This window comes from Heptranchias perlo, chromosome 20 (assembly GCF_035084215.1).
Source record: "Heptranchias perlo isolate sHepPer1 chromosome 20, sHepPer1.hap1, whole genome shotgun sequence".
In the NCBI taxonomy this organism is placed as follows: domain Eukaryota; kingdom Metazoa; phylum Chordata; class Chondrichthyes; order Hexanchiformes; family Hexanchidae; genus Heptranchias; species Heptranchias perlo.
The window spans coordinates 40,895,986-40,921,878 of record NC_090344.1 but is presented as its reverse complement, the minus strand read 5'-3'; the positions used below and the strand labels follow the sequence as shown (position 1 = coordinate 40,921,878).

Sequence of the window (25,893 nt, the reverse complement as noted above, 5' to 3'; positions counted from 1 at the left end):
GTATGACATGATAGCTATCACTGAGACATAGCTGCAGGATGGTCAGGATTGGGAACTAAATATACCGGGTTACAAGGTCTACAGGAGAGATAGGGAAAATGGAAGAGGGGGAGGAGTAGCCTTAGTGATTAGAGATGAAATCACTTCAATGATAAAGGAGGATATAACGAGGGGTATGCAACCAACAGAGACCTTATGGGTTGAATTGAGAAATAGGAAAGGATCGAAGACTATTGTGGGAATTGTATATAGGAGCCCTGGCAGCAGCTCTGAAGTGCTAGATTGTATAAATGCAGAGATTAGACAAGCATGTAAGAAAGGCATAGTGGTCTTAATGGGGGACTTTAACCTTCACATAGATTGGGAAAAGCAGACTAGCAACTGTCAGAAAGGTAGTGAATTTCTTGAGTGTGTCCGGGATAGTTTTCTACAGCAGTATGTCCGAGTGGCAACAGGGGGGAAAGCCATGCGAGATTTAGTAATGAGTAATGAACCAGATTTAGTTAACAGCTTAACTGTGCGTGAACATCTATCCAATAGTGATCATAACATGATCGAGTTCATTGTAGTGTTTGAAAGGGAAAAAAGTGAAACAGCTGCTAAGATTCTAGACTTGGGTAAGCCCGACTTCAAAGGGATGAGACAGAGACTGTCCACAGTAAACTGGGCAAATCTGTTAATGGGTAAAACGACTGATCATCAGTCGCAAATGTTTAAAGAAACATTTAATGTGATACAGAATTGGTTTATACCCCTGAGGGGCAAGAACTCTACTTGCCAAAAAAAAAGCCATTGACAACTAAAGAGGTAAGGGACAGTATAAGACATAAGGAAAGGGCATACAAAAAGGCAAAAAATGGCACAGATCCTGGCAAATGGGAAAGATACAAAGATCAACAAAGGGTCACAAAACAGATAGTAAGAGCTGCAAAAAGAGAGTATGAAAAGAAACTTGCAAGGGATATCAAGACCAATACGAAGAACTTTTCTAGTTTTATTGGGAAAAAGAGGGTGGTCAGGAGCAGTGTTGGCCCCTTAAAAACTGAAAGTGGGGATATTGTCATTGACAATGGGGAAATGGTGGACATGTTGAACAATTACTTTACGTCAGTATTTACAGTAGAAAAAGAGGATAGCATGCCGGAAATCCCAAGAAAACTAATATTGAATCGGGGACAGGGACTCGATAAAATTAACATAAGTAAAGCAACAGTAATGAAGAAAATAACAGCACTAAAGAGTGACAAATGCCAGGACCAGATGGTTTCCATCCCAGGGTTTTAAAGGAAGTAGGTGAGCACATTACAGACGCCCTAACTATAATCTTTCAAAGTTCTCTAGATTCAGGAACTGTCCCTCTAGATTGGAAAATTGCACGTCATTCCGCTTTTTAAGAAAGGAGAGAGAGGGAAACCAGGGAATTATAGACCAGTTAGCCTAACATCTGTTGTGGGGAAAATGCTGGAGTCTATAATTAAGGATAGGGTGTCTGAACACCTCGAGAATTTTCAGTTAATCAGAGAGAGCCAGCAAGGATTTGTGAAAGGTAGGTCATGCCTGTCAAACCTGATTGAATTATTTGAAGAGGTGACTAAACTAGTGGACAGGGGAATGTCAATGGATGTTATTTATATGGACTTCCAGAAGGCATTTGATAAAGTCCCACATAAGAGACTGTTAGTTAAGATAGAAGCCCATGGAATCGAGGGAAAAGTACAGACCTGGTTAGCAAGTTGGCTGAGCGAAAGGCGACAGAGAGTAGGGATAATGGGTAGGGACTCACATTGGCAGGATGTGATTAGTGGAACCCCGCAGGGATCTGTCTTGGGGCCTCAATTATTCACAATATTTATTAATGACTTAGATGAGGGCATAGAAAGTCTCAAATCTAAGTTTGCCGATGACACAAAGATTTGTGGCATTGTAAGCAGTGTAGATGAAAACATAAAATTACAAAGGGATATTGATAGATTAGGTGAATGGGCAAAACTGTGGCAAATGGAATTCAATGTCGGCAAATGTGAGGTCATCCACTTTGGATCAAAAAAGGATAGAACCGGGTACTTTCTAAATGGTAAAAAGTTAAAAACAGTGGATGTCCAAAGGGACTTAGGGGTTCAGGTACATAGATCATTGAAGTGTCATGAACAGGTGCAGAAAATAATCAATAAGGCTCATGGAATGCTGGCCTTTATATCTGGAGGACTAGAGTACAAGGGGGCAGAAGTTATGCTGCAGCTATACCTGGTTAGACCACACCTGGAGTACTGTGAGAGGTTCTGGGCACCGCACCTTCGGAAGGACATATTGGCCTTGGAGGGAGTGCAGCGTAGGTTTACTAGAATGATACCCGGACTTCAAGGGTTAAGTTGCGAGGAGAGAATACACAAATTGGGGTTGTATTCTCTGGCGTTTAGAAGGTTAAGGGGTGATCTGATCCAAGTTGATAAGATATTAAGGGGAACAGATAGGGTGGATAGAGAGAAACTATTTCTGTTGGTTGGGGATTCTAGGAGTAGGGGGCGCAGTCTAAAAATTAGAGCCAGACCTTTCAGGAGTGAGATTAGAAAACATTTCTACACACAAATGGTGGTAGAAATTTGGAACTCTCTTCCGGCAATGACAATTGATACTAGCTCAATTGCTAAATTTAAATGTGAGATAGATAGCTTTTTGGCAACCAAAGGTATTAAGGGATATGGGCCAAAGGTATATGGAATTAGATCACAGATCAGCCATGATCTTATCAAATGGCGGAGCAGGCACAAGGGGCTGAATGGCCTATTCCTGTTCCTATGTGTCCTTTCCTTGTAAAAGCTATTCTTCCAGCATTCTCCATTCCTCTCCCCAAGGTGCTGATTCCTGTTGGAGTGAAGTTTCACGGGCACTGGTAGTCCTCCAGTATCTCCCCCAGATGGTCATTCTTCATGAGTGAGACTGTGAGTCTTGGCAGTGGGGACGATCAGATATCCACTCGTGTACTTTCCAGCAGGAGTCACTAGATAGTGACCACGAATAGGAGACCTGGCTGATTATTCCATACCCTCACCCAGGCCACCAAAGCCTATTGTAACAACTGCTGCCCTAGCCGAACCCAGCTATCTCAGCGCAGACCTGGGATCAAACCTGGGACCTTCTGTTTACACAGCTCAGTCGAATTCAGCCACGGTAAAAGCTACATTCAATTTGAATCTTCTTTTATTGCGTTCAGCCGCTGCCTACTAAATTGAATAGAAATTTGAAAAAATTCTCCAGGGGAAGGCCTGATTATGGCTCTACCCTTAAATATTCATCTGGGAAAAAAAAACAACTGTACCTAACATAGGCAAAATAAAGTAAAAAAACCTCACCAGATGGTGGTAGGACATCTGACTGAGGCCATCTGCTTGAGTTGAGTTGATATTTGGCTGTGCCACTTATCCTCAGGCTACAATTCCCTCCTCTCAACTGCAAGCAATGCAAACCAGGTGGTGGAGTGCAAGGATATAAATAGGAAAGCATTACAATTTAGCATTTAACCTCAAGCATCTGAAACACAATGGTCAGTTGGGAGGTCAACGGATGTGCAATGTTCAAAATAAAAATAGATACGGGTAGATATTTCAATTTAATAGTTGGGGGTAAGGTTATTTTTGAGCCCAAGGTTGGAGCTTTTATTTACAGAATCTGAAAAGCCATCACTGATGTACCTTCCTCTGATGCTGGTATCTGGTAGTGACTTGACTACATTCAGCAAATCGTGGTGGTGCGCTGAGAGGCTGCTCAGAGCTGCACAAAGCTCAGCCATCTGATGAAAAAATGCACAACAGATGTTAAAACAAACTAAGCGTTCACTACTTAAAACATAGCTAAATCATACAACATAGTGTGTACAACATTGGTGAGTGGGCTGAGAACAGAACAAAATGGCAGACACAGTGGCCATTAACCTATGTACGTATGTTGTCCCTATTAATACTGCAGCATCAAATCCAAAGGTTGGGTTACAACAGAAATGGAAGTATTAGTCTGTTGTCTTGTGCTTTCATTACTTAAGATTTTTTTAAAATGCTACATTGGGGCAGAGGAAACTCGATATACTTCCATAGACGCGAGAGGTAATCCCTTGGCAAATGGGGGTGTGCGTTGCTGATCCCTGCCCTACGATGTTTGGTTTTAGTGCAATCACTTCAGTCGCATGTTTTTTTTTGCACGAGGTTCTTTGAGGTATGGATCGCTGTCTTTATTGGTGTGCTTGCTCTTAGTTGTGATGTTTATCCTGGTGTGTGCACTTTTCATTGTCAGACTTTATTAGTTTGCAGTTCTTTTATAATTAGATTGTTCATTTTGTTTCTCCCAAGTCAAAACAAAACAATTAAGAACGTAAGAATTAGGAGCAAGAGTAGGCCATTCAGCCCCTCGAGCCTGCTCCACCATTCAATAAAATCATGATTGATCTTCGACCTCAACTCCACTTTCCTGCCCGATCCTCATATCCCTTGATTCCCCCAGAGTCCAAAAATCTATCTATCTCAGCCTTGAATTTTCTCAACGACTGAGCATCCACAGCCCTCTGGGGTAGAGAATTCCAAAGATTCACAACCCTCTGAGTGGAGAAATTCCTCTTCATCTCAGTCTTAAATAGCCAGCCCCTTATCCTGCAACTATGCCCCCTAGTTCTAGATTCTCCAGCCAGGGAAACCAATTTCTCAGCATCTACCTTGTTAAGCCTCCCTCAGAATCGTATATGTTTCAATGAGATCACCTCTCATTCCTCTAAACTCCAGAGAATATAGGCCCATTCTACTTAATCTCTCCTCATAGGACAACCTTCTCATCCCAGGAATGAATCTAGTGAACCTTCGTTGGACCGCCTCTAAGGCAGGTATATCCTTCCTTAGATAAGGAGACTAAAACTGTGCACTGTACGATGGTCTCACCAAAGCTCGATACAATTGTAGTAAGACTTCCTTGCTCTTGCACTCCAACCCTCTTGCAATAAAGGCCAACATGTCATTTGCCTTCCTAATTGCTTGCTGTACCTGCATGTTAACTTTCTGTGCTTGTTGTACAAAGGCATCCAGATCTCTCTGAACACCAACATTTGATAGTTTCTCACCATTTAAAAATATTCTGTTTTTCTAGTCTTCCTATCAAAATGAATAACCTCACATCTCCCCACATTATACTCCATCTGCCACCTTCTTGCCCACCCACTTAGCCTGTCTGTATCCCTTTGCAGACTCTTTGGGCTCGATTTTGGGATCGTGTTTCCGGCGGGTTCCCAGCGGGGCGGGCCCGAAAATCCCGATATCCGGTCACGTGACCGGATCGCGACTAAATCCCGGCCACTTCCGGGTACCGCACTGACGTGCGGGGCTGCACGCGCAAGCCCCGCTGGTGGGAATCCCGCAGGCAATTAAAGCCAGCGGGGTTCCACTTGAGAGTACTTACCTTGCTCGTTGTGGTCAGTTAATGAGCTGAAGCAGCTGTCAAAAGAGGAAGTGTGGGATTTTAGGTTCAAGGCAGTGAGTTTCACACACTGGGGGAAACAGTCCCTCTCCAACCAGGCGTGTTGCAGCCAGCAGCCTGTGGCAGGTGCCAAGGTGCGCTCCACAGGGGAGAGCCCTCACCCACGCAGGAGGCCACCGCGTCACATAGGGCAACCCCTGCCCTCCACCACCCCCCGCCAAGCCAGAGGACAGACCGACACGAAACCGCAGCCCCAGTCCGAGGAAACACCCACCCACACTGCACAACCCCTCAGACCAACACCTGCCAGATGGGTGGTGCGTTGACATCGTCGGAGGACGAACAGGATGACCAGCCCCAGCAGCCTCGCAGTCCACGCCGTCCGGTTCGGAGACGTGGGGCCCCCCAACACGGTGCTGCGGCACACCCACCTGCACAGCAGGAGGGAGGGCAACCGCACAGAGAGATGCGTCGCAGGAGGCACTACCCTCCGCACAGGGTGTACAGAGCGAGGCTCAGCTTCATGGACCTCTCCGAGGAGCAGTGCATACGTCGGCTCAGAGTCAATCGCCAGGTAGTCGCCAACATCTGCAGCCTCCTTAACGACGAGCTGCTCCCTGATGGACCAAGCAGCATCTTCCTACCTGTCGCCGTCAAAGTCACCACTGCCCTCGACTTCTTCGCATCCGGTTCCTTCCAGGGTGCCACCGGGGACATCACCGGGGTCTGTCAGTCCTCTGCACACAAGTGCATAAGGCAGGTCACCGATGGGTTGTTCCGCAGGGCCTCGCACTACATCAACTTCGCCATGGACGAGCGCAGCCAGATGGAGAGGGCGGTTGGATTCCATGCCATGGCCGGCTTCCCACGGGTGCAGGGTGTAATCGACTGCACCCACATCGCAATACAGGCACCTCCGCATGAGCCAGGGCTGTTCATCAACAGGAAGGGGTATCACTCCATGAACGCCCAGCTCATCTGTGACCACCGCCAGAGATTCCTACACGTGTGCGCCAGATACCCCGGCAGCTGCCACGATGCCTTCGTCCTCAGGGAGTCCGCCGTCCCGCCCATCCTGCAGGCACCCAACGCCGGCAACGGCTGGCTCCTCGGCGACAAGGGGTATCCCCTACACACGTGGCTCATGACACCTCTGAGGAACCCCATCACCGAGCCGGAGCGTCGGTACAATGACAGCCACACTGCTACCAGGTCTACAATTGAGCAGACCATAGGGCTTCTCAAGATGTGCTTCAGGTGCCTTGATCGTTCTGGGGGAGCGCTGCAATACACACCATTCAGAGTGGGACGAATCAGTTGTCTGTTGTGCCCTGCACAACATGGCCCAACAGAGAGGGGTGCCGCTGGAGGAGGCCCCATCCACACCCGCCACCCACATTGAGGAAGGCGAGGGCGAGGAGGAGGAGGAGGAGGAGGCGGAGGAGGAGGAGGCGGAGGAGGAGGAGGCGCCAGAGGATAGTGGACGACCCATGCGCCGAACCACGACTCACCGGGATGGTCGCCGGGCCAGGGAGGCACTCATACGTCAACGGTTCTCCTAGAGTCAGACACTGCGAGGCGCTCGCATCTCCTCACCTGCACATGCGAGCGGCCATACCAGCCCCCTCCACTGAAGAGTGCTGCCAGTAATCCTGCACCCACAGCAGTGTGCCCAATGGGTGGCAGCAGGTGTTCGCCGTCATGATGGCCTCCACGGAACGCACCTATTGCACAAGCCGCGGAAGAATGGACGAGAGGTGGCAGGAGTGGTGAGAATAGAGTATTTAATATCTCCAATGTGACATTATATAAAAAAAAATGTACAAATTAATAGACACCCTGGTGTATTCCCTTTGTGATTATAACGCCTTTGCAATTCTTTTCCGGGAACCCCTACGTGGTGCTACCCCTGTGGCTCCAGCAGAGGTAGTGGCAGGTTGCTCGTCTTCTTGCCTTGACTGGGTAGATGCTTTTGGCGGACGGCCCCTGGGTTTCGGTGCCCGTGACGGCACCTCCACAGACTGCTCCTCCTGCACCGGGGCAGGGGCAGACTCGGCCACCTGGAGAGGAGGCACCATTGCGGGTACTGGTTGAGAGGTGGGCGACGAGTGGGACGTGGGGGCGCCTTGAGAAGCGTCCCTGCTTCCATGTCCCCGGTCACCATCATCCCTCTTTTGGCCTCGGCCCACATCACCCCTTCCACCCTGCTGGACGGCAGTTTGGATGGCATGTGTGAGGCCTTGCAAGGCCACCCCTAGTGTATCCGTCAGCCTGTTGATGGCGGCGGAATGTTGCTCACCCTGAATCCGTACAGACGTTGTCAGGGCCTGCATGGACTCAATCTGGAGCTGTGCGTGACGCTCGAGGGAGGCCAGCCTGTCCTCCACCGCAGACAGTCCCGCACCTACCCGCGACACTGTGTTGCCGGTACCCTCCTGTGCCTGCGCCACCAATGCCCACATGCAGGAGTTGGACTCCTCCATCGCCTGCGCTATTGTGGACAATGCGCGCGGCACCTCTCCCAGTACCTCAGCAATTAGCTGGTGCCCCTCGACGACTCTCCTTTTCACTGGTGGCCCCCTGGGTTCAGCATCTGGGTCCGGCTGAGCAGAGCCTGGAGATGAGTGCTCCCTCCGTCGCGGACCCTCCGCGGCTGCCCCTGCCACCAGGGTCTGCTCATGCTCACTCGTGCGCGGTGACTCACCAAGTGCTACCCCAACTAGTTGCCGAGGGGGACCCACCGAGGTGCGTGTCTCTGCGCTGGTGGATGGTTGGCTCTGATGTGACGATGCACCCTCAGAGACCGCCATGTCCTCTGAGGAATCGCCCTCCACGATCGCTTCACACACAGACGGACCTGCAAGAGAACAGAGGGCACTTTGAGGCATGTGGACCAACTTGACAGTGCGCCTGATGGCAGGTGATGATACGGTAACTCGCGATCATGGGTGTTGAGTGTCAGCTTTCCCTTACCGGCCGTTTCGGCAGCGACACACTCGCCATCAGCCACCGACAGGCAATGTCGCGTGCGGGCGAGGTCAAGCGCCTCCACCTCGACGTCGGTGAGCTCCACCACTTGCGGCGGCCCACCTCCGGTGCGTGCCCTTTCCCGATTGTTCTTGCTTCTCTTCTCCTGTGAAGGCAAAACACAGATGTGTGAGTGGGTGCGTATTGCATCGTGAGACGCATCGAGCATCGGTGTGGTTGGGTTGAGCGTGGCGCGGATGGATGGGAGGATGCGTGGGCCACGTGCCCGTCCCATTGCATGGGGATTGGGGTGTGTGGTAGTGTTCGGGTGGGGTCAGGGACGGTGGGTACTTGCGTGCACGGCGAGGATGGTGAATGAGTGGCTGTGAGGATTGCTGATGGAGCGCAGTGGTGGCTGTGCAGGAGGGGTAGTGATCTGTTTGGCGTGATGGTGGGGACGGGATGTGGGAGGGTGCGTTGGTGTACTCACCTTGCCAGACCTAGTCAGGTCATTGAAGCGCTTGCGGCACTGCTCCCAAGTCCTTGGGGTGTTGCCCCTGCTGCTCACCTCCGCCGCCACCTCTGCCCATGCCTTCCTGGTGGCGGCGGCAGGGAACTTGCGTCCATCTTCTGGGAAGAGCGTTTCCCTCCTCCTCCTCACGCCCTCCAGCATCAGCTGCAGTGCCAGGTCTGAAAAACGGGGCGCAGCCTTTCCCCTTTGCTGAGCCATCGTCTCAAACCTCTTGCTTGCAGCAGGAGGGGCTTTGGGAGACTGCCCCTTTAAGTGGAGCTCCTACATCGCGTCGACGGTACTGCGCATGCGCAGCCGGCCGGCACGCAGCTGGGGAGCGGAGAACCCGGAAGCAGGGCTTAATCAGGTCAATTATCCCGCGATCGCGTGGGGGACGCACACGATTAGCCGTCCGCGTTTTCCACGCTCCCGGAGGACCACCCACTGGGAACCCGCAGGCCTGCTAAATTCGAGCCCTTTGTGTCCTCCTCACAACTTACGTTACCATCTACCTTTGTATCGTCAGCAAACTTGGATATATTACACTCGGTCCCTTTGCCTAAGTCATTAATATAGATCGTAAATAGCTGAGGCCCAAGCACTGATCCTTGCAGTACCCCAATAGTTACAGCCTGCCAACCTGAAAATGACCCGGTGACCCCTACTGTCTGTTTTCGGTCCGTTAACCAATCCTCTATCCATACTAATATATTACCCCCAACCTCATGAGCCCTTATCTTGCGTTATCTTTTATGTGGCACCTTATCGAATGCCTTTTGGAAATTCAAATATACCACATCCACTGGTTCCCCTTTATCTACCCTGCCAGTTACATCTTCAAAGAACTCTAATAAATTTGTCAAACACGATTTCCCTTTCATAAAACCTTGTTGACTCTGCCTATCATATTGTGACTTTTCTAAGTGCCCTGTTACCACTTCCTTAATAATGGATTCCAGCATTTTGCCAACGACTGACGTCAGGCTAACTGGCCTTTAGGTCCCTGTTTTCTCTCTCCCTCCTTTCTTGAACAGTGGGGTTACATTTGCTACCTCCCAATCCACTGGGACCGTTCGAGAATCTTGTGTGTCTAGAATCTAGAATTATGTGATACTAAAATTTGAAGCACAATTTTCAGGAAAGGTGGCTCTGAAAAATGTTTTACTCAAGGACAGATAGAAATACCATTCTGGGCTGCACACTTAGTAAATGCAACGCTTGGTGTGGTACTGAGGTATGCAGGCTAGGGCATCTAGAACAAGAAGGTGGCTGGCACATTGTAAGCTGTCCTTCTTAACGCTGAAGGCAGATGGGGACATTGGGAGTCTGAGGCCAACAACAACTGGAAGGCTTTACTTGGAGTTTGGGTACATACAGAATTTGGTGCCTGCCATGACCAAATTACAGAAAAGCGAGCAGTAACTGCTGAAGCTGTACATCGCCAGCTAGTGGACCCACAGTTCAGTGGGGCGTGGGGCATGTCTATGCTGCAGTCAGAAAGATGGCTTGGGAATACACTGGGTCAATGTAGCTACAGTCATGAGTGCAACTAGATTTCTGATGGGAACAAATGGCACTTTGTTACTTCACATATCTGTGGTCAGCAGTGGTATTTATCTTGAGGCTGGCCAGATTGGTTGGTACGACAACACAGGTCATGGGATTTTTGTACCCTCCTGCGAACTTGCTGCATCACAACCTCGTGTCAAGTGAAGGAGGCAGGCAGGTCAGCTGATCACAGTCCTCTGCCAATACCACTCCTCACCTCAGCTTATATAGAATGTACAGCACAGAAACAGGCCATTCGGCCCAACTGGTCCATGCCGGTGTTTATGCTCCACATGAGCCTCCGCCCACCTTACTTGATCTCACCCTATCAATATATCCTTCCATTCCTTTCCCCCTCATGTTTATGTAGCTTCCCCTTAAATGCATCTATGCTATTTGCCTCAACTACTCCATGTGGTAGCAAGTTCTACATTCTAACCACTTTCTGGGTAAAGAAGGTTCTCCTGAATTCCCTATTGGATTTATTAGTGATTATCTTATATTTAGTTAGAGCTTATATTTTAGCTTGTTAGGAACTGCAAGACCATGGTTATGGGATGAGTCTCTGATTTTATATAAATCACAGTCTTGTGTGATGATACGTTGTCAATGTTTTTAGAAAATATTTTTCCCTTTCAGTTTTCTTCCCTTCTCTGAAGACACTGTCTATTGCTGGAGTGTGTTCCCACAGGTACTCACATCTCTCTAGCACCTAGTCCAAACGTCCACTTGTCCTGTGTGAACCTAGATTGCCTGGGTTCGCAGGCTTTCCTCTATCGAGTCCAATTCTATTCTTACCCTGACATCTGCATGCATGTGTGCGCATGTAGGCAGACTCACACTCAGGTTAACTTTTCTCTTTCAGCCCAGGAGTCTGTACGGCCCTACCAACAACCTAGCTGAGATCAGCTGATTCAGTACAGTCCAGGATTTGAACCTGAGCCTGTCTTAGCCTGAACAGCTGAGTACCACATCGTGTTGCCAACTCTGGTTCGATGCATTCCTGGAGGTTTCATCATATGACCTCCTGTATTCAACCATACATCCTTCCTCACGGCGCCCTGCCTTCCCACGGCCAATCAGAAAGTGAACAGACTTTTCATTACCCAATTGGATGATTCTTGACTGCCAGTCAAACGACCTTTCTTCCCCCATCTCCAATATTTTTATAACTAATAAACGAAAGTGTTCAAAGAAAATGAAAAAAAAAACAATTTTGTTAATACCCCTATGATTTCTCTCCGGGGTTTTGCTCGCAGCAGTGTCATGGAAATTAATTAATCTTCAATTCCTGGAGACACCAGGACAATCCTAGAGGGTTGGGCAGCCCTAGTACCACACCCTGCAGGGTACTCACCCAGACAGAGCTTAGAAAACAACTTTTTACTTTGCAGTGAACCTGCATGATTACCACTTTGTCCCATTCCTGAATGTCATCCAGCATTCTCTGCAGCAGGCCCTGGAGATCCACACTGGGAACATTGCACAGTCTAGCATCGAGGCTTGCCTGGCACAGCATTACGATCAACAGCAACAGCTCCCCATCCGAGTACCAGTGAGGTTTGGCTGCTGCGCACAGTGTCAGAAACTGCAAAAGAGAGAGAACAAAGAGTCGCACATTGTATATCCAGGTCCACTTCAACCACAGGCCCAATGCTTGGACTGAGGTCGCAGTTATCCCACAGTTCTGCTTATTGTCACAACAATCCATTTATTTGGGGGGAAAAATGCTATATTATAGAAGATTCTGACTTGTACTTAGGATACAGTTTCATAAGTGTCGACAACCCGGTACCTCATCCAGGATGCTAAGGAATGCTGCTTGTGCGATTCCCCTGGTTCCATGTCGTCTATAAAAATTCTCATCGCTTTTAAAATTCTCATCCTTATTTTGAAATCCCTCCGTGGCCTCGCCCATCCCTATCTCCATAACTTCCTCCAGCCCTACAAGCCTCCGAGATCTCTGCACTCCTCCAATTTTGGCCTCTTGCGCATACCCGATTTTAATCGCTCCAGCACTCGCTCTGGAATTCCCTCTCTAAACCTTTTTGCCTCTCTCTCCTCCTTTAAGACGCTCCTTAAAACCTACCTCTTTGACCAAGCTTTTCGTTACCTGTCTTAATACCTCCTTATGTGGCTCAGTGTCAAATTTTGTTTGATAAAACTCCTGTGAAGCGCCTTGGGGCATTTTACTACGTTGAAGGCGCTATATTAATGCAAGTTGTTGTTGTTGTTGTGTAAGGCAGATAGTCCACACAGATACTCCTTTCAATATTATCTTAAGAGGTACCTGAGGAAAGAGAATGTCCCTGTGAACACAAGACCCTGGGGGTCAGGCAGTTAAGCAGGCCACGCGTAGAGGGTGCCTGCAATTCAAAGAATGAAGACGACTCTACAAGATAGGTAATCTTACTTTCTTCTTCCTTCACACGCCCCTGAAGTACGAAGGAGGAGAAAGCGGGGAGGCCCTTGAGAGGGCAGCAGAGATTACAGCCGTAAACAGAGCAGCCAAAATATGCATGGCTCTTATTTTACGATCTCCTGAAACAGTTAACCCCTTTACTGTATGTAAAGCCACCTTTCCAATTTGTGGTTATCTTGTTTAAATCCAGGACAGTTATTTGGACCTACCATGCAAATGCTTTATTGGCACATTTATCTTGTCACTGGTAATTTATCTCTACCCAGCTCTAAATTGTTATCCATTTAATCAGAACAGAACTGTACTAACAAGAAAGAAAGAATGAACCTGCATTTATATAGAAGCTTTCACATCCTCAGTATGACCCAAATCACTTTGCAGCCAATGAATTACATTTGAAATGTAGTGACTGCTGTTATGTAAGCAAACACGGGCTGCCAAATTTATGCGCAGCAAAGTCCAAAAAACAGCAATTGTAAACAATTTTACAACACCAAGTTATAGTCCAGCAATTTTATTTTAAATTCACAAGCTTTCGGAGGCTTCCTCCTTCCTCAGGTTTCACCTGAGGAAGGAGGAAGCCTCCGAAAGCTTGTGAATTTAAAATAAAATTGCTGGACTATAACTTGGTGTTGTAAAATTGTTTACAATTGTCAACCCCAGTCCATCACCGGCATCTCCACATCAAAAAACAGCAATAAGAGGAATGACCAGATAATCTGTTTAAGCGATGTTGGTTGAGGGACGAATGTTGGTCAGGGCACCGGGAAAACTCCCGCTATTCTTTGAACAGTGCCATGGGATCTTTTATGTCCAACTGAACGAAAGACAGGACCTCAATTTAATGTCTGATCCAAAAGACAGCACCTTTGACAACGAAGCACTCCCTCAGTACTGCACCGGAGTGTCAGCCTAGGTTATGTGTTCAAGGCTTGGAGTGGGACTTAAAACCCATGGGCTTATTATTCAGACGTGAAAATGCTACCACTGGGCCAAGTAATACAAGATCACTAAGTACTTTGGGACCTCAGCAGCCGGTGATTATATTCTGATCACAATGATTCTCAGTATCTGCACCACGTCTGACTGTTCACTTGATTGTTTACTTCCCCCCACATCTCCTGCAGGCACTGATCACTGTTGCAGCACCAATCTAGGGGCATCGGAGACCTCCAGCATTCATCCAAGCGGTCATTCTTTAATCGTCAACATAAACATTGACTGTTTCCACACTATTACGCCAGGAAGAGCCTCAAAGCCAAGCCCGATCACGTCCTTCACCAACAACCCACATACCAGCAGGGATAGCTCCCTTCTCAACACTGTCCTAAGGGCTCTTGCCTTTCCCTTGGGTCATTTGTTGGAGGATAAGAGTTTTCTGAGATCAGGAAAAGGCCATGAGACAACAAGCCTGTTCTTTTTTGTTACAGCAACCACACCTATCCGCCCTTTAACCATGTCCCTCAATCTCCTCTCTCTCCATGCACGCATGTTATCGTCCCTTGATACCATTTATGTTCTCCACATCAATAAAATTGGGAAGAGCTCACATTCTTTCGTTTTATTACAGAGAAACGTGTACGAAGGTGAAATTTCACAAAATGTGACTGATGCCACATTTTCTGGGTGTTGTATTTAATGACTTTTGTTTCAGGGTAAGTGCAGCCTCCAACTTGTCAGCCAAACCCAGGAAACAAAGGGGCTCTATACAAATTGTAAATGAAAATCCTGCCTGATCAGAACTGCATTCAGAAACAAACCTTAAATGGAAATTCAACAACTAATTCTGTCCTATTCCCCAGGGATAGCTTCTCCTTAAAAATCAAGGAAACAGGCTATCAACTTTTTATAAGATTATATCTCAGTCAAGCACAAAGAAATCCACAGTACCAGCGAAAGATTTAAAAATAGGAGACTTCTCAATATTCTCTCCTTTCTGTTGAAGATGCTGGTTCTTACTGGGTACGGTTATAATGGTGCCAAAATCCCACCAGGACCTCAACCAAGTGGCAGTTTTTGTGTGATCCTAGACAGAAAAGGTTAGTGGGACATCACAGCAGAGCCATTTTCTGTCCACACGCAAGCACTTCCAGCAGGGATCAATGGAACATGATCAACAGTTGGATGATTTTCCCTAACCTGTGGGGGAAAGAGGAAGAAACAGCAGAAGGAAAGAAAGAAGAGACAAAGAAAGATACAAAGAAAAAGAAAAATGTGATAAAAGAGAGAAATAAAAGAAAAAGAAAAAACGAAAAGGGAGAACTTGCATTTCTGTAGCATCTTTAACAACTTCAGGACGTGCCAAAGCACTTTACAGCCAATTAAATACTTTTGAAGTGTAATCATTGTGTTGAAAACATGGCAGCCAAATTAGTGCACAGCAAGGTCCCACAAACAGCAATTAAATAATGACTGGATAATCTGTTTTAGTGATGATGTTTGAGGGATAAATTTTGGCCAGGGCACTGGGGAGAACCCCCCTGCCCTTCGAACAGGCGAAGTGTAACACCCAACTGTTTTCCCAGTTGAGATCAGCCAACTCGTCAAAACCTGGAACTTTCCTAGTTTGTATGGGCCAGTGTCACAGAGGGCAGTGCATTTGCAGAGACATCAAGACCCACATTCTTGTCGTGTTCCGATCACTGTATTATAGCAATAAGCAAAAAAAAGGTCTCATCTCGCAGAAAAACAAAGCCAAATCTAATTGTTCTAAATCACAGTATAAAGCAGGGAGATGATATGTTTGAGGGGGGGGGGGGGTGGTGGTTGGGTGCAGTCAGAAGCAGGAAACTCTCTTGATACCTGACTGGGATTTAGCATAAACACTGCAGCCCAGCAGGAGTCCTCACTGATGATGTGCAACACATGTGCTTTGTATTGCAGAAACCAGAACACTGGCAATAAATCCACATCATGAAATGCACACAGTGGCACTTGCAATCGGGAACATTGACTGAACTTTGTCCTTCCTGGGCCAGCAGTTGACCATCCCACTATAAAGTAAGGAAAAATCAGTGCGGGATGTTTTAGCTTAACTGCTATCCCGTGACAACAGCTGAAGCTGCAGGTTTGTGAATTGAGCATAGCTGTGATGCCTACTATGGTTAAATAGCTTGCCTATGCTCACTGTCTAGACTCACACATGAAGAATAGCCCATTAAGTAAGGTACCAGAGGGTGACCAGTGCCTGTGGAACCCAAGCCAAGAGCCAGTGCCTGGAGGAGAGGAATACAGAGAAGAGACATTGGGGGGAAAATTGGATACGGCTTGTTTTTGGGCGGGAGTAGCACGATCCGCTATTACCCCACACCCAATGGTCCGTGCGCAGGCAGGACGTGATTTTTGTCAGGCCTGAGGACTTACTGCAATCTGCATTGGAAATCAGCGTTGAACGAGGATTCCATGCAATTTGCACTTTCCACCATCAGAGGGAAGCTCCAATCTCTTAAAGGCAGGCTGTCTGTTAGAAATCTCTTAAAGGTAGCTGGTACCTGTTATTTACTGAATATAACAGTCTGCTGTCTGCACAGAGTCTGAACGGAGATCAGACAACGCACACGTAAAACACAGATGCAGGTCCTATCCCTGTTTTTCATACTGATGAGTTATGTTAAAACATTGAATAAAGGTTGCGCACCACTAAATCCCACATCCTCCAATCTGCATGCCAGACCTCACCAATCTGCCGATCTGAGAGTCCGTGCACCAAGTTCTCTGCTGATGCACCAGAGGCCTTGGTGCAAGAGGTGGACAGGAGGGACATCCTCTATCCGCGGGGGAGCAAGAGGCCCTCCAGACATACACCCAAAAGGTAGCAGGAGGCAGTAGGGGATGAAGTCAATGCCAGGCACACAGCATCATGAACATGGATGCAGAACAGGAAGAAGTTCAATGCTTTGACATGAGTGGTCAAGATGAGTGAGGTCAACTGTCAAGTGGCATCTCCTACCAACTGCACCAAACCCCACTTACCAACAAACTCTTTCTATCAGTACTCAACCCTCTCACCCTTACACATTACCACCGTTGCAAGCCGCCCACCCACAACTCACAGGCCACACACACTGGCAGCTATTCAATCATGATAGGCACATCACCCAGACACACGTCCCACTTTCCTGCAGGAGAAGCTGGCACATATCAGGAGGCAGCAAGTGGCAGTGGCATTTTGCCCCTTGAGCCTGTTCCACCATTCGATCAGATCAGGTTGGACCTGTGACCTAACTCCACGTACCCGCCTTAGCCCCATAACCCTTAATGCCCTTGGTTCACAGAAACCATCAATCTCAGATTTAGAATTCTCAATTGAGCTAGCATTAACTGCCATTTGCAGAAGAGCGTTCCAAACTTCTCCCACCCTTTGCATGTAGAAGCATTTCCTAACCTCACTCCTGCACGTTCTGGCTCTAAATGTTAGGCCATGTCCCCTAGTCCTAGTATTCAAGTCTAGCAGACCTCCAGAAACAGTTACAAATGTCTCGGCATCTAGAAGCAATAATCCAGCCACTAACCTGCAAATCCTGCATGGTCCCTTTAAATAGCACCAGTGGGGGGAGAGGCTCCTCCAGGCTCTCTAAGACACGTTCAGATGGTCGGTGTTAAGACTGTGCATTGAGTTGAGCGTTAAGTCCCAAAATGGGGTCTATCACTTTAAATCAGCATTGTACACTGATTGAAGCCATTTTCTCCCAACTTTACATGATTCCAGCGTTCGTTATGTGCACCTGCACTTACTCCTATACCAAAATGGCGTCTGGCGCATATCACCGTGGAAACGTGCGTGCGAATCCAAGATCCCATCTTGGATGTGGAAGAAGCCGTGTAGCGCCGAAACAACGGGCGCTACACTGCCCAATTTAGCGCCCAATGATTATACTGTGGGGACAGCTTACTGTTTTTTCTAGTTATTACTTTATATTTATACATATATTCAAAAGCTAAAATAATTACCAAGTTGTTTGACACTGAAGCACTCATAAATAATGAAATCTTAATTTGAAAGGTTTTGGAAATACTGCACTTCACGTCAGTGAAGCAGTAACATCATTAGTGGAAATAGCTACAAAGAAGGTGGCTTCATCAGTATGCAACAGATGTCCTTTTATCAGACAAATCTGTGTTTCTATCTTCTACTTAGCCATCACTTCTGTCTAAAATCTGCTGCAGTCAGCAGGACATCACCATCTTAAAGGGCACACTCCCTCTCTAAAAGGGTACAAGCACTTTAACCTAGGCTGACACTCTAGTGCAGTACTGAGGGAGTGCTGCATTGCCAGAGACGTAAAACCGGGGCCCCGCATGCCAGTTCAGCAGGGGAAGAGCAGGGAACTGTCCCACTATCCAGGCTAACATTCCTCCTTAAACCAATACCAACAAACACAGATTAACGGACCATTCATCTCATTGCCTTTTGTTGAACCTTGCTATGTACGACATGGTTTCTGCACGTGTCTATATAGCAACAGTTATGGTACATGGAGCACTTTGTGATGTTTATAAGAAATGTGATAAGGTGATAGATATATAGATGAGGGGGACAGGGTAGATGCTGAGAGGCTGGACTCCCCTGACTGGAGAGTCTAGAACTTGAGGTCATAGTCTCAAGATGAGGGGTCAGCCATTTAGGACAGAGATGAGGAAATATTTCTTCACTCAGAGAATTGTGAATCTTTGGAATCCTCTACCCCAGAGAGCTGTGGATGCTCAGTCGCTAATTACATTCAAGACTGAGACTGATGGATATTTGGACACTAAGGGAATCAAGGGGTATGGGAATAGGGCGGGAAAGTGGAGTCGAGGTAGATGATCAGCCATGATTTTATTGAAAAGGCGGAGCAGGCTCCAGGGGCCATATGGCCTACTCCTGCTCATATTTCTTATTTTCTTACATCCCACGGGTTACACCAAAGAGATAGCTGTCTCTTTGTATAAATGATCTCTGGTTGAGTCACCCACTCTTTAAATCTATACACAGATGGTTGGTTTAAAAAAATAAGGCAATGATGCAGCTGCATTAAATAAACAGTATTGCTGGATAACCTACTCACACAGGACATTAGTCTTTTTTTGCTCCAAAGTTGTCTGTAATCTTCTTAATTGCACAGAACATGTGCAGAGAATTCAACTACTGTCTTGAAGAGGAAGTGGCTGTAATTGTGGGCAAGATGAAAAGCTATTTGGGGTTTGTCTGTGTCCAGCTGTTGATAACACCAGAAATATTAGTGCAGTTCAGATGTCCGCTTTTTGAAAGAAGCCTTCTTCTTACGTATTGATCCCACTCTGAGTAGAGATCGCTCCATCTCTGAAGTACCAGATCACTTGATTATTCGTTGAGTGTTTGTGTCTCTTTGTACTGCAGATCATATTAATTGCATTTTCTTATTACAAAACAGAAAGGCATAAAGTTGTATCAGGGCATAAGACTCTTTGTGAATAAATGTAAAGTGCAGCCTTTATCCTGACCCACAGAGGAAAAACGGAGAAGGACCAGCTTGAAGTGAAAGAGAGAGTGAGAGATAAACAGACAGAAATACACAGGAGTGGTGGTCGGGGCGGGGGGGGGGGGCAGGGGGAGAGACAGACAGAAAGGGAGGGAGGAGAGACAGTAAGACAGAGAGAAATAGGGACAAACAAAGAAAAGCAAGAGAGAAAGAGGTAGAGAAAGAGAAAGAGAAAGGGGACAGAGAGGAAGAGGAAAGAAAGAAAGGAATAGAGATACAGGGAAAAGGGAGAGCAGGGAATGAAAGAAAATGAGAGGACGAGAAGTGACAAGACAAAGTGGGGAGAAAGGAAGAGAAAACAAGAGAGAATGATAGTGTTGAGAGAAAGGAAAGACAGAAAGATAGCATTAGGAAAGAGAAACAGGGAAGAGGTAGAGTAATAGAAGCAGGGAAAACTTGGGAGGGGCAGTGTGATCGTATCTCCCCAGTTCTTAAAGTCAAACTCTTCTTTCTTAAAATCTGAGGCAGAGCAATTGTAGAGGACAGGTCATCCGACAGGCAGTGTTCATAACACTGACAACAACTTGCATTTAAATAGTGCCTTCAAATGTGGAAAAACATCCCAAGGCACTTGACAGAAGCGTAATCAGACAAAAATAGATGCCGAGCCAAAGAAAGATATTAGAAGAGGTGAAAGAGGTGGGTTTTAAGGAGGATCTTAAAGAAGGAGTGGGAGGTGGAGCAACTTGGGGTGAAATTTCAGAGCATGGGCTTGGACGGCTGAAGACACAGCCGCCAATGGTGGGGGTGAAGGGTGGGGACTAGAGGCCAGAGTCAAAGCAACAGAGTGTTCTGGGGGGGGGGGGGGGTGTGGAGGGGGGGCGGGGGCATTGGACGGCTGTTGATTGCTCATGAGGCAGATACATGCCAAATAGCCTGTGTCCATGCTGTAACTTCTATAAGATGGGGTGTGCTTTGGACAATGAACGTTGATTTGGACATTTCGGTAATCATTCACTCGTTATTCACTATCATTCTAGTTAAGATGGTTTGATTGATTTGAGCTCAGCAGGGGCAGGCGCCAGAGTAGTCTTTTAATACCACAAGAGAGTATAATGTGTTAGGGGTGCCAGAATAAAGTCCAATCTGGTTTTCACTTATTAACCACATGTGCAGGACCCACTGGAAAGTGGAACTGTGGCTGAATTTTTCCTCCTGGCTTAAGGATACTAAGGCTGTATTTTTGTTTGCCAATTCATAGAATCAAACAGCAAAGGAGGCCATTCAGTACATTGTGCCTGTGCCGGCTCTTTGAAAGAGCTATCTAATTAGTCCCACTCCTCTGCTCTTTTTCCAAAGCCCTGCAATTTTTTCCCTTTCAAGTATATATCCAATTCCCTTTTGAAAGTTACTATTGCATCTGCTTCCACCACCCTTTTCAGGCAGTGCAGTCCAGATCATAACAACTCACTGCATAAAAAAATTATCCAATCTGTGACCTCTGGTGAATGACTCTCCTGCCAGTGAAAACAGTTTATCAAGACCCCTCTTAACTCTGAGCACCTCAGTTAAATCTTCCCTTAATCATCTCTGCTGTAAGGAAAACAATCCGAGCTTCTCTAATCTCTCCACCTGGGCCCGATCCCTTTTCAACTCACTGAAATTAGCCCCCTTTCAGTTGAATATTTTCACATTTTATTGTTCCTTGTCCCTTTCCATAACTACTCTATTGTGATCACTGTTTTCCAGATGCTGTCCCATTGAAACATGCTCTACTTCATTCCCCAGATCTAGATCCAGCACTGCTTTCTTCTAAATTGGGCTGGAAACACACTTATCAAGAAAGTTCTCTGCACACATTTCAGGAATTTCTCTCCCTCCATGTACTTTACACTGTTTCCACCCCCACCAACCACGCCCCCCCCACCCCGCCCCTGCCAATCTCTACTGGGATAATTGAAGTCCTGCCAATTTCTCCCCTCCTCTCCTGAAGGCATTGACTCCTCTCTGGGGTTCGGTTCCACAAGGGCCGAGTGCACTCAGGTACATTATCATGTGGTTATTCTTCATGGGTTAGCCTTCGACAATGAGTACTAAAATAAATATTTCTATTTATGTAGCACCTTATTCCAACTCATATTTCAGGTGCAGACCCACCGGTTCTGGGGAAGGGTTGTCACCTGAAATATTAACCCATCTTTTCTCTTTTGGATGCTGCTTAACCAGCTGTGTATTCTCAGTATTTTCTGTTTTTTACATCTGATTACGAACTTTCTCAGTTTTACTTTGTGTCTGTATTTGTTGCACGAAGTATGTTATTTTCAAAGAAAGACGTCATATAAACCAAAACAATAAACAGGAAGTGGATAAATCGGACTTCAGTCTCATTGTACCGTGCAGTAATCTGTTAAATGATATCCCTTCACTCAGCTTTCCTGCACAGCCTTGTGGCTCCACTGCCAACTCTTCTGCACAGAGAATTAACATTTATTTTTATCTCCCCACAGAAATTATTATATTTGAACTATTTCTGAAATTCAATTGGCGGAATGCTTCAGGATAAGTCCGTATAATAACCTTATCTTTCAGTCTCTGCATGCACCACATAAGCAATTGGAAACAAAAATTAATTATAAACTCATTACGAGGTGCCTGGCCATAACGAAGTCTGGAAACACGATGGTCACTCTTCTTCCCCCAATTCTTCTCCCATTTCTCTCTCCTAATCTCCTGAAGGCACTGGCCCACGCTGGAGTATGATCCCATGTGTACCAACAACCCTCTGGTATCTCACCCAAATGGCAGTTATTCAATGGGTGAGCCAGGAGAGCTTGTGTCACAAATGTGTGGATCTTCCTCATCAGTTTAAAATAAGCTCGGACATGGCTACTGTTCCAGAGATCGACGGGATCTGTTAATTTTTGATCAGACTGAGTTGCGGTATTAAATTGCAAATACCTTACACTCTGGCACTTCCTACATTATCTCCCCTCATCTACAGCTCCTATCATGTCCCTTTTATCACACTCTTCCCCCAGCCTCATATTCTCCTAGGAGTAGGGTGCACATCTGCCCACTGTCAAATGAGACGTCTTATTCTTAGGGCAGCTACCCGGTATGTTTGAGAATGAAAACCAAACATCTAAGGCCTAGTTTTCAATCGCTCCAACTAACAACGACTAGGCCAATTTTGCTCATGTCCACAACATTGTTAAAAATGTAGCTAAACCCTCTGTCTGCTTTTGGACTAAACAAAGGTGGCAGCCTTACCGAGTACCCACTTTCTTTTTAAAAATTCATTCTTGGGATGCGAGCATCATTAGTAAGGCTGGCATTTATTCCCCATCCTTGGTTGCCCTGAAAAGGTGGTGGTGGGCCTTTAGCTTGAAAGCAGTTTCACATAACAGAGCGGCTTGCTAGGTCACTTCAGAGGGCAGTTAAGAGTCAACAACATTGGTGTGGGACTGGAGTCACTCTGCACCAGACCGGGTAGGGACAGCAGGTTTCCTTCCCTAAAGGACATGAGTGAACCAATTGGGTTTTTACGACAATCTGACAGGTTCATGGTCACCTTTACTGATACCAGCTTTGTAATTCCACATTTTTTAAACTGAATTCAAATTCTCAAATTGCAATGGTGGAATTTGAACTCTTGGGATTATTAGACCAGGCCACTGGATTATTAGTCCAGTAATGTAACCACTACACTACTGTACCCCAATGAGATTGTAGCAGCAGAGGCTAAATAGTAGGTTGCTTGCTCTTTCTCTTGTCAATAGACAATGTATGGGATGGGAGAGCAAGGGAGAAAATATTTTTTGGAAATATCATCCTTAAAATCAAACAGAATTCCACCTATGCCATTGATGCAACCACTGACAAGTGATGCACAGAACATTTATGTAAATTTTCTGCGCTGAATAAGTTAATGTAATTAGCCTACTTGCATTGGCAAAAATTATGCTGATTTGCAACCTGACCTCAGGTGAAGTTTCAAAGTGAACACATCCTCTTTATAGATGCTGATTGAATGCAAGGAACCCTGACTCTCAGTAAAATGAAGCAATCGTGAGCCAAGTTACCCTCGGCAATGTATCGAAAAGGGGCAATAAAAGGTCCAAAGACCGATCAATACAGTCAAATCTGGGTGTTATTTGCTGGACTGGGCATTTCCCATCAGATTTCCGACTGTGGGTTGTCCAGGTGTGTGTGAGCTGCACAGGATGTAGTGCGGTTAATGGGCAGAAGTGACGGCAAGAAAGGTTGGACAGAAAAGACCCAAATCTCTTAAGCATTAGTTGCAGCAGTGACCTCTTCATACAAGATTGAACCAGTCAGTGCCTTTTGTGTTCAATCACAAGACAAACACACACGTTGAGAACCAACACGAAGCTGACACAGCAAAACCCTCAAAAATTCTTTTAAGTTGCAGCCAGCTACCAAGGGAAGTTCAAATGGATTGAGAATACAACTTTGCAGTTTCAACTTGCAAACCTTTCATTAAAAGGTCTGCTGCTGTCAGTTTGAGAGATCACACAGACACAGCGAATAAGAAGGCATTAACTTTTAACAAACAGTAAAAGCATAAACCTATAATCTAAATGCATTTATAAAAGAGCCGGCATGTGTTTATGTGATGTTTAGTGACCAAGGAGTGTTTGCCAGCTTGCTTGGCCTTGTGCTGAAAGTTGCTCATAAGCCACAGTAAATACATACCTTGTCATTTCTTATTGCCTAATTACACAGTAGAGAAGGGGTCCTTTAAATCCTTATTATGTTAAATCCACATCACTCTTGTTAACCCCTCAAAACAGTTTGTTTGTCAGACTTTTATTTAGTCATAACTTCAACGCCATCAAGAAACAGTGGCTGCTGCAATCTGCACCAAGAGCCACTAATGTAACAAAAAAGATTCAAAATTGATCAAGGCCATGCCCAAGAATATACCATAACTCCTGTGGAATGATTTCAAGGCTTAAGTCAAATCTCATCTGAGTAGTCGACCAATTTCTAACCTGTAACTCACTCCCGTATAGACGCTATTTTAAATGTAAACCACCCGAACCCCTCGATTACATTCCAGCCTATAACTCACATCCAGGTATCTATTATTTTCTTTGTACTGTTGACTTGTGTCTGGAAATGTTACTGCTTCCCTACCAAACTACAAGTCTCAAGACATGAAACTGCTAACTGAATTTTGTCCCTTGAGAGGAGTATGTGCCTCCTGAATGGAGATGGGCCAAATGACTGATCCATTTTTTCATTTTGGAGATGCATGATGCCTGGGGACCCGAGAAGTTTCTGCCTCTGGGCTCCTCTGTACTTCTATTTCCTTTGGAATTCCGCTAGCTAAATGGTCCTTGGGATTCTACCAGCTAAATATTGTTTTCCTGATGGTGCAGAGGGTAAAGACACCGCCCAATGTAGTATAAACCATATATTCCATTAAGGTCCCAGGTTTCATGCCCAGTCTGTGCTGAGTGAGTTAGCTTTCCTCAGCTGCAGCCCTAAAATTGACCTCAGTGTCACTAGGCTAAGGAGGTTAAATAATCAGCCAGTTATTTAACTTCTAATCACTATTCAGTGACACATGATTGGAAGTGCAGATGCTGGGTGAGGACAGAGTTGAGCTGAGCTGAGCTTTCGTCAAAAAGCTCACAACACTCACACCTAAACAATGAACGTACTGAATGGCCGATCATGCCTGGTGCACCGTAGTATCCCAGCAAGAATTGGCGCCTACGGAGGAGGTGGGGAGAAAATTGGGAAATCAAAAAAATAATTGTCAAAATAGATTTTGTACTCAGTTTGCCCCACAGTGGAGGGTGCCCTGTAAGCACATACATACCTTGAACACATTCAGAAGGTTTGTGACCGGCAGACTCTTAAAGATCGGCTCCGCTGCTCCGAGACTCTCATTTCCTGTTCCATTAATCTTGTCAAGGGGCCGGAGTGACCTGAAGCAATTAAAGTAAGATGTCAGGAAATGAACAGACGCACAGTCGCAGCACAGGATCTGCAAGAGCCCCGTTTATACCTGCCATTGGTAGTATAATTTATAACTGTCTGTAATTAGCCATTATCTACATGGGAAAAGAATAAAGCAAGAAATATTGGCTGGAATGGGTGCTGGGGATTCTACTGTGCATCAGCTCATGTCTGATACAATACAGGGAGGAGGGACTGGTTGTGAAATGCCAAGCTTTGGTAATTTTACAGAAAAAGTAGGCGGGATAAATAGTAGTGAAATACTACTCTCTACTCATCCGAAAGCCTATTAAAATTATTTTGCTGGCTAATGTGACATTTCAATTAAAGAGTGTCCCTGATGAATCAATAGGTAAATGCAGCAGCTGGTGTGGTACTGAGCCATTAAAATGGTAAAGATCCCAGATTCAATCACCAATCTGTGGGATGACTGAGCAGCACTATAACGGACTGCGCTCGGGACAGGAAGGGGAACATCAGCCAGGAATCCCACTCCTGATCGCTATCCAGTGACCCCCCCACCGCTGGCAAGGTGGACATCGGTTGAGAACCAAATTGTACTC

At 46.3% G+C, this 25,893-nt stretch overlaps 1 protein-coding gene across 1 annotated transcript in view; it reads right to left on the bottom strand.

Moving 5' to 3' along the window:
- Positions 1–25,893, bottom strand: part of LOC137335735 (SMC5-SMC6 complex localization factor protein 2-like) — a 100,322-nt gene that overhangs the window by 33,683 nt on the left and 40,746 nt on the right. Inside the window, exons 10-12 of the mRNA XM_068001062.1 lie at positions 25,191–25,299; positions 11,889–12,065; positions 3,690–3,787 (exon numbers count right to left, since the gene is read on the bottom strand). Coding sequence (XP_067857163.1) covers positions 3,690–3,787; positions 11,889–12,065; positions 25,191–25,299 — 384 coding nt within the window. The remainder of the gene's footprint in view (positions 1–3,689; positions 3,788–11,888; positions 12,066–25,190; positions 25,300–25,893) is intronic.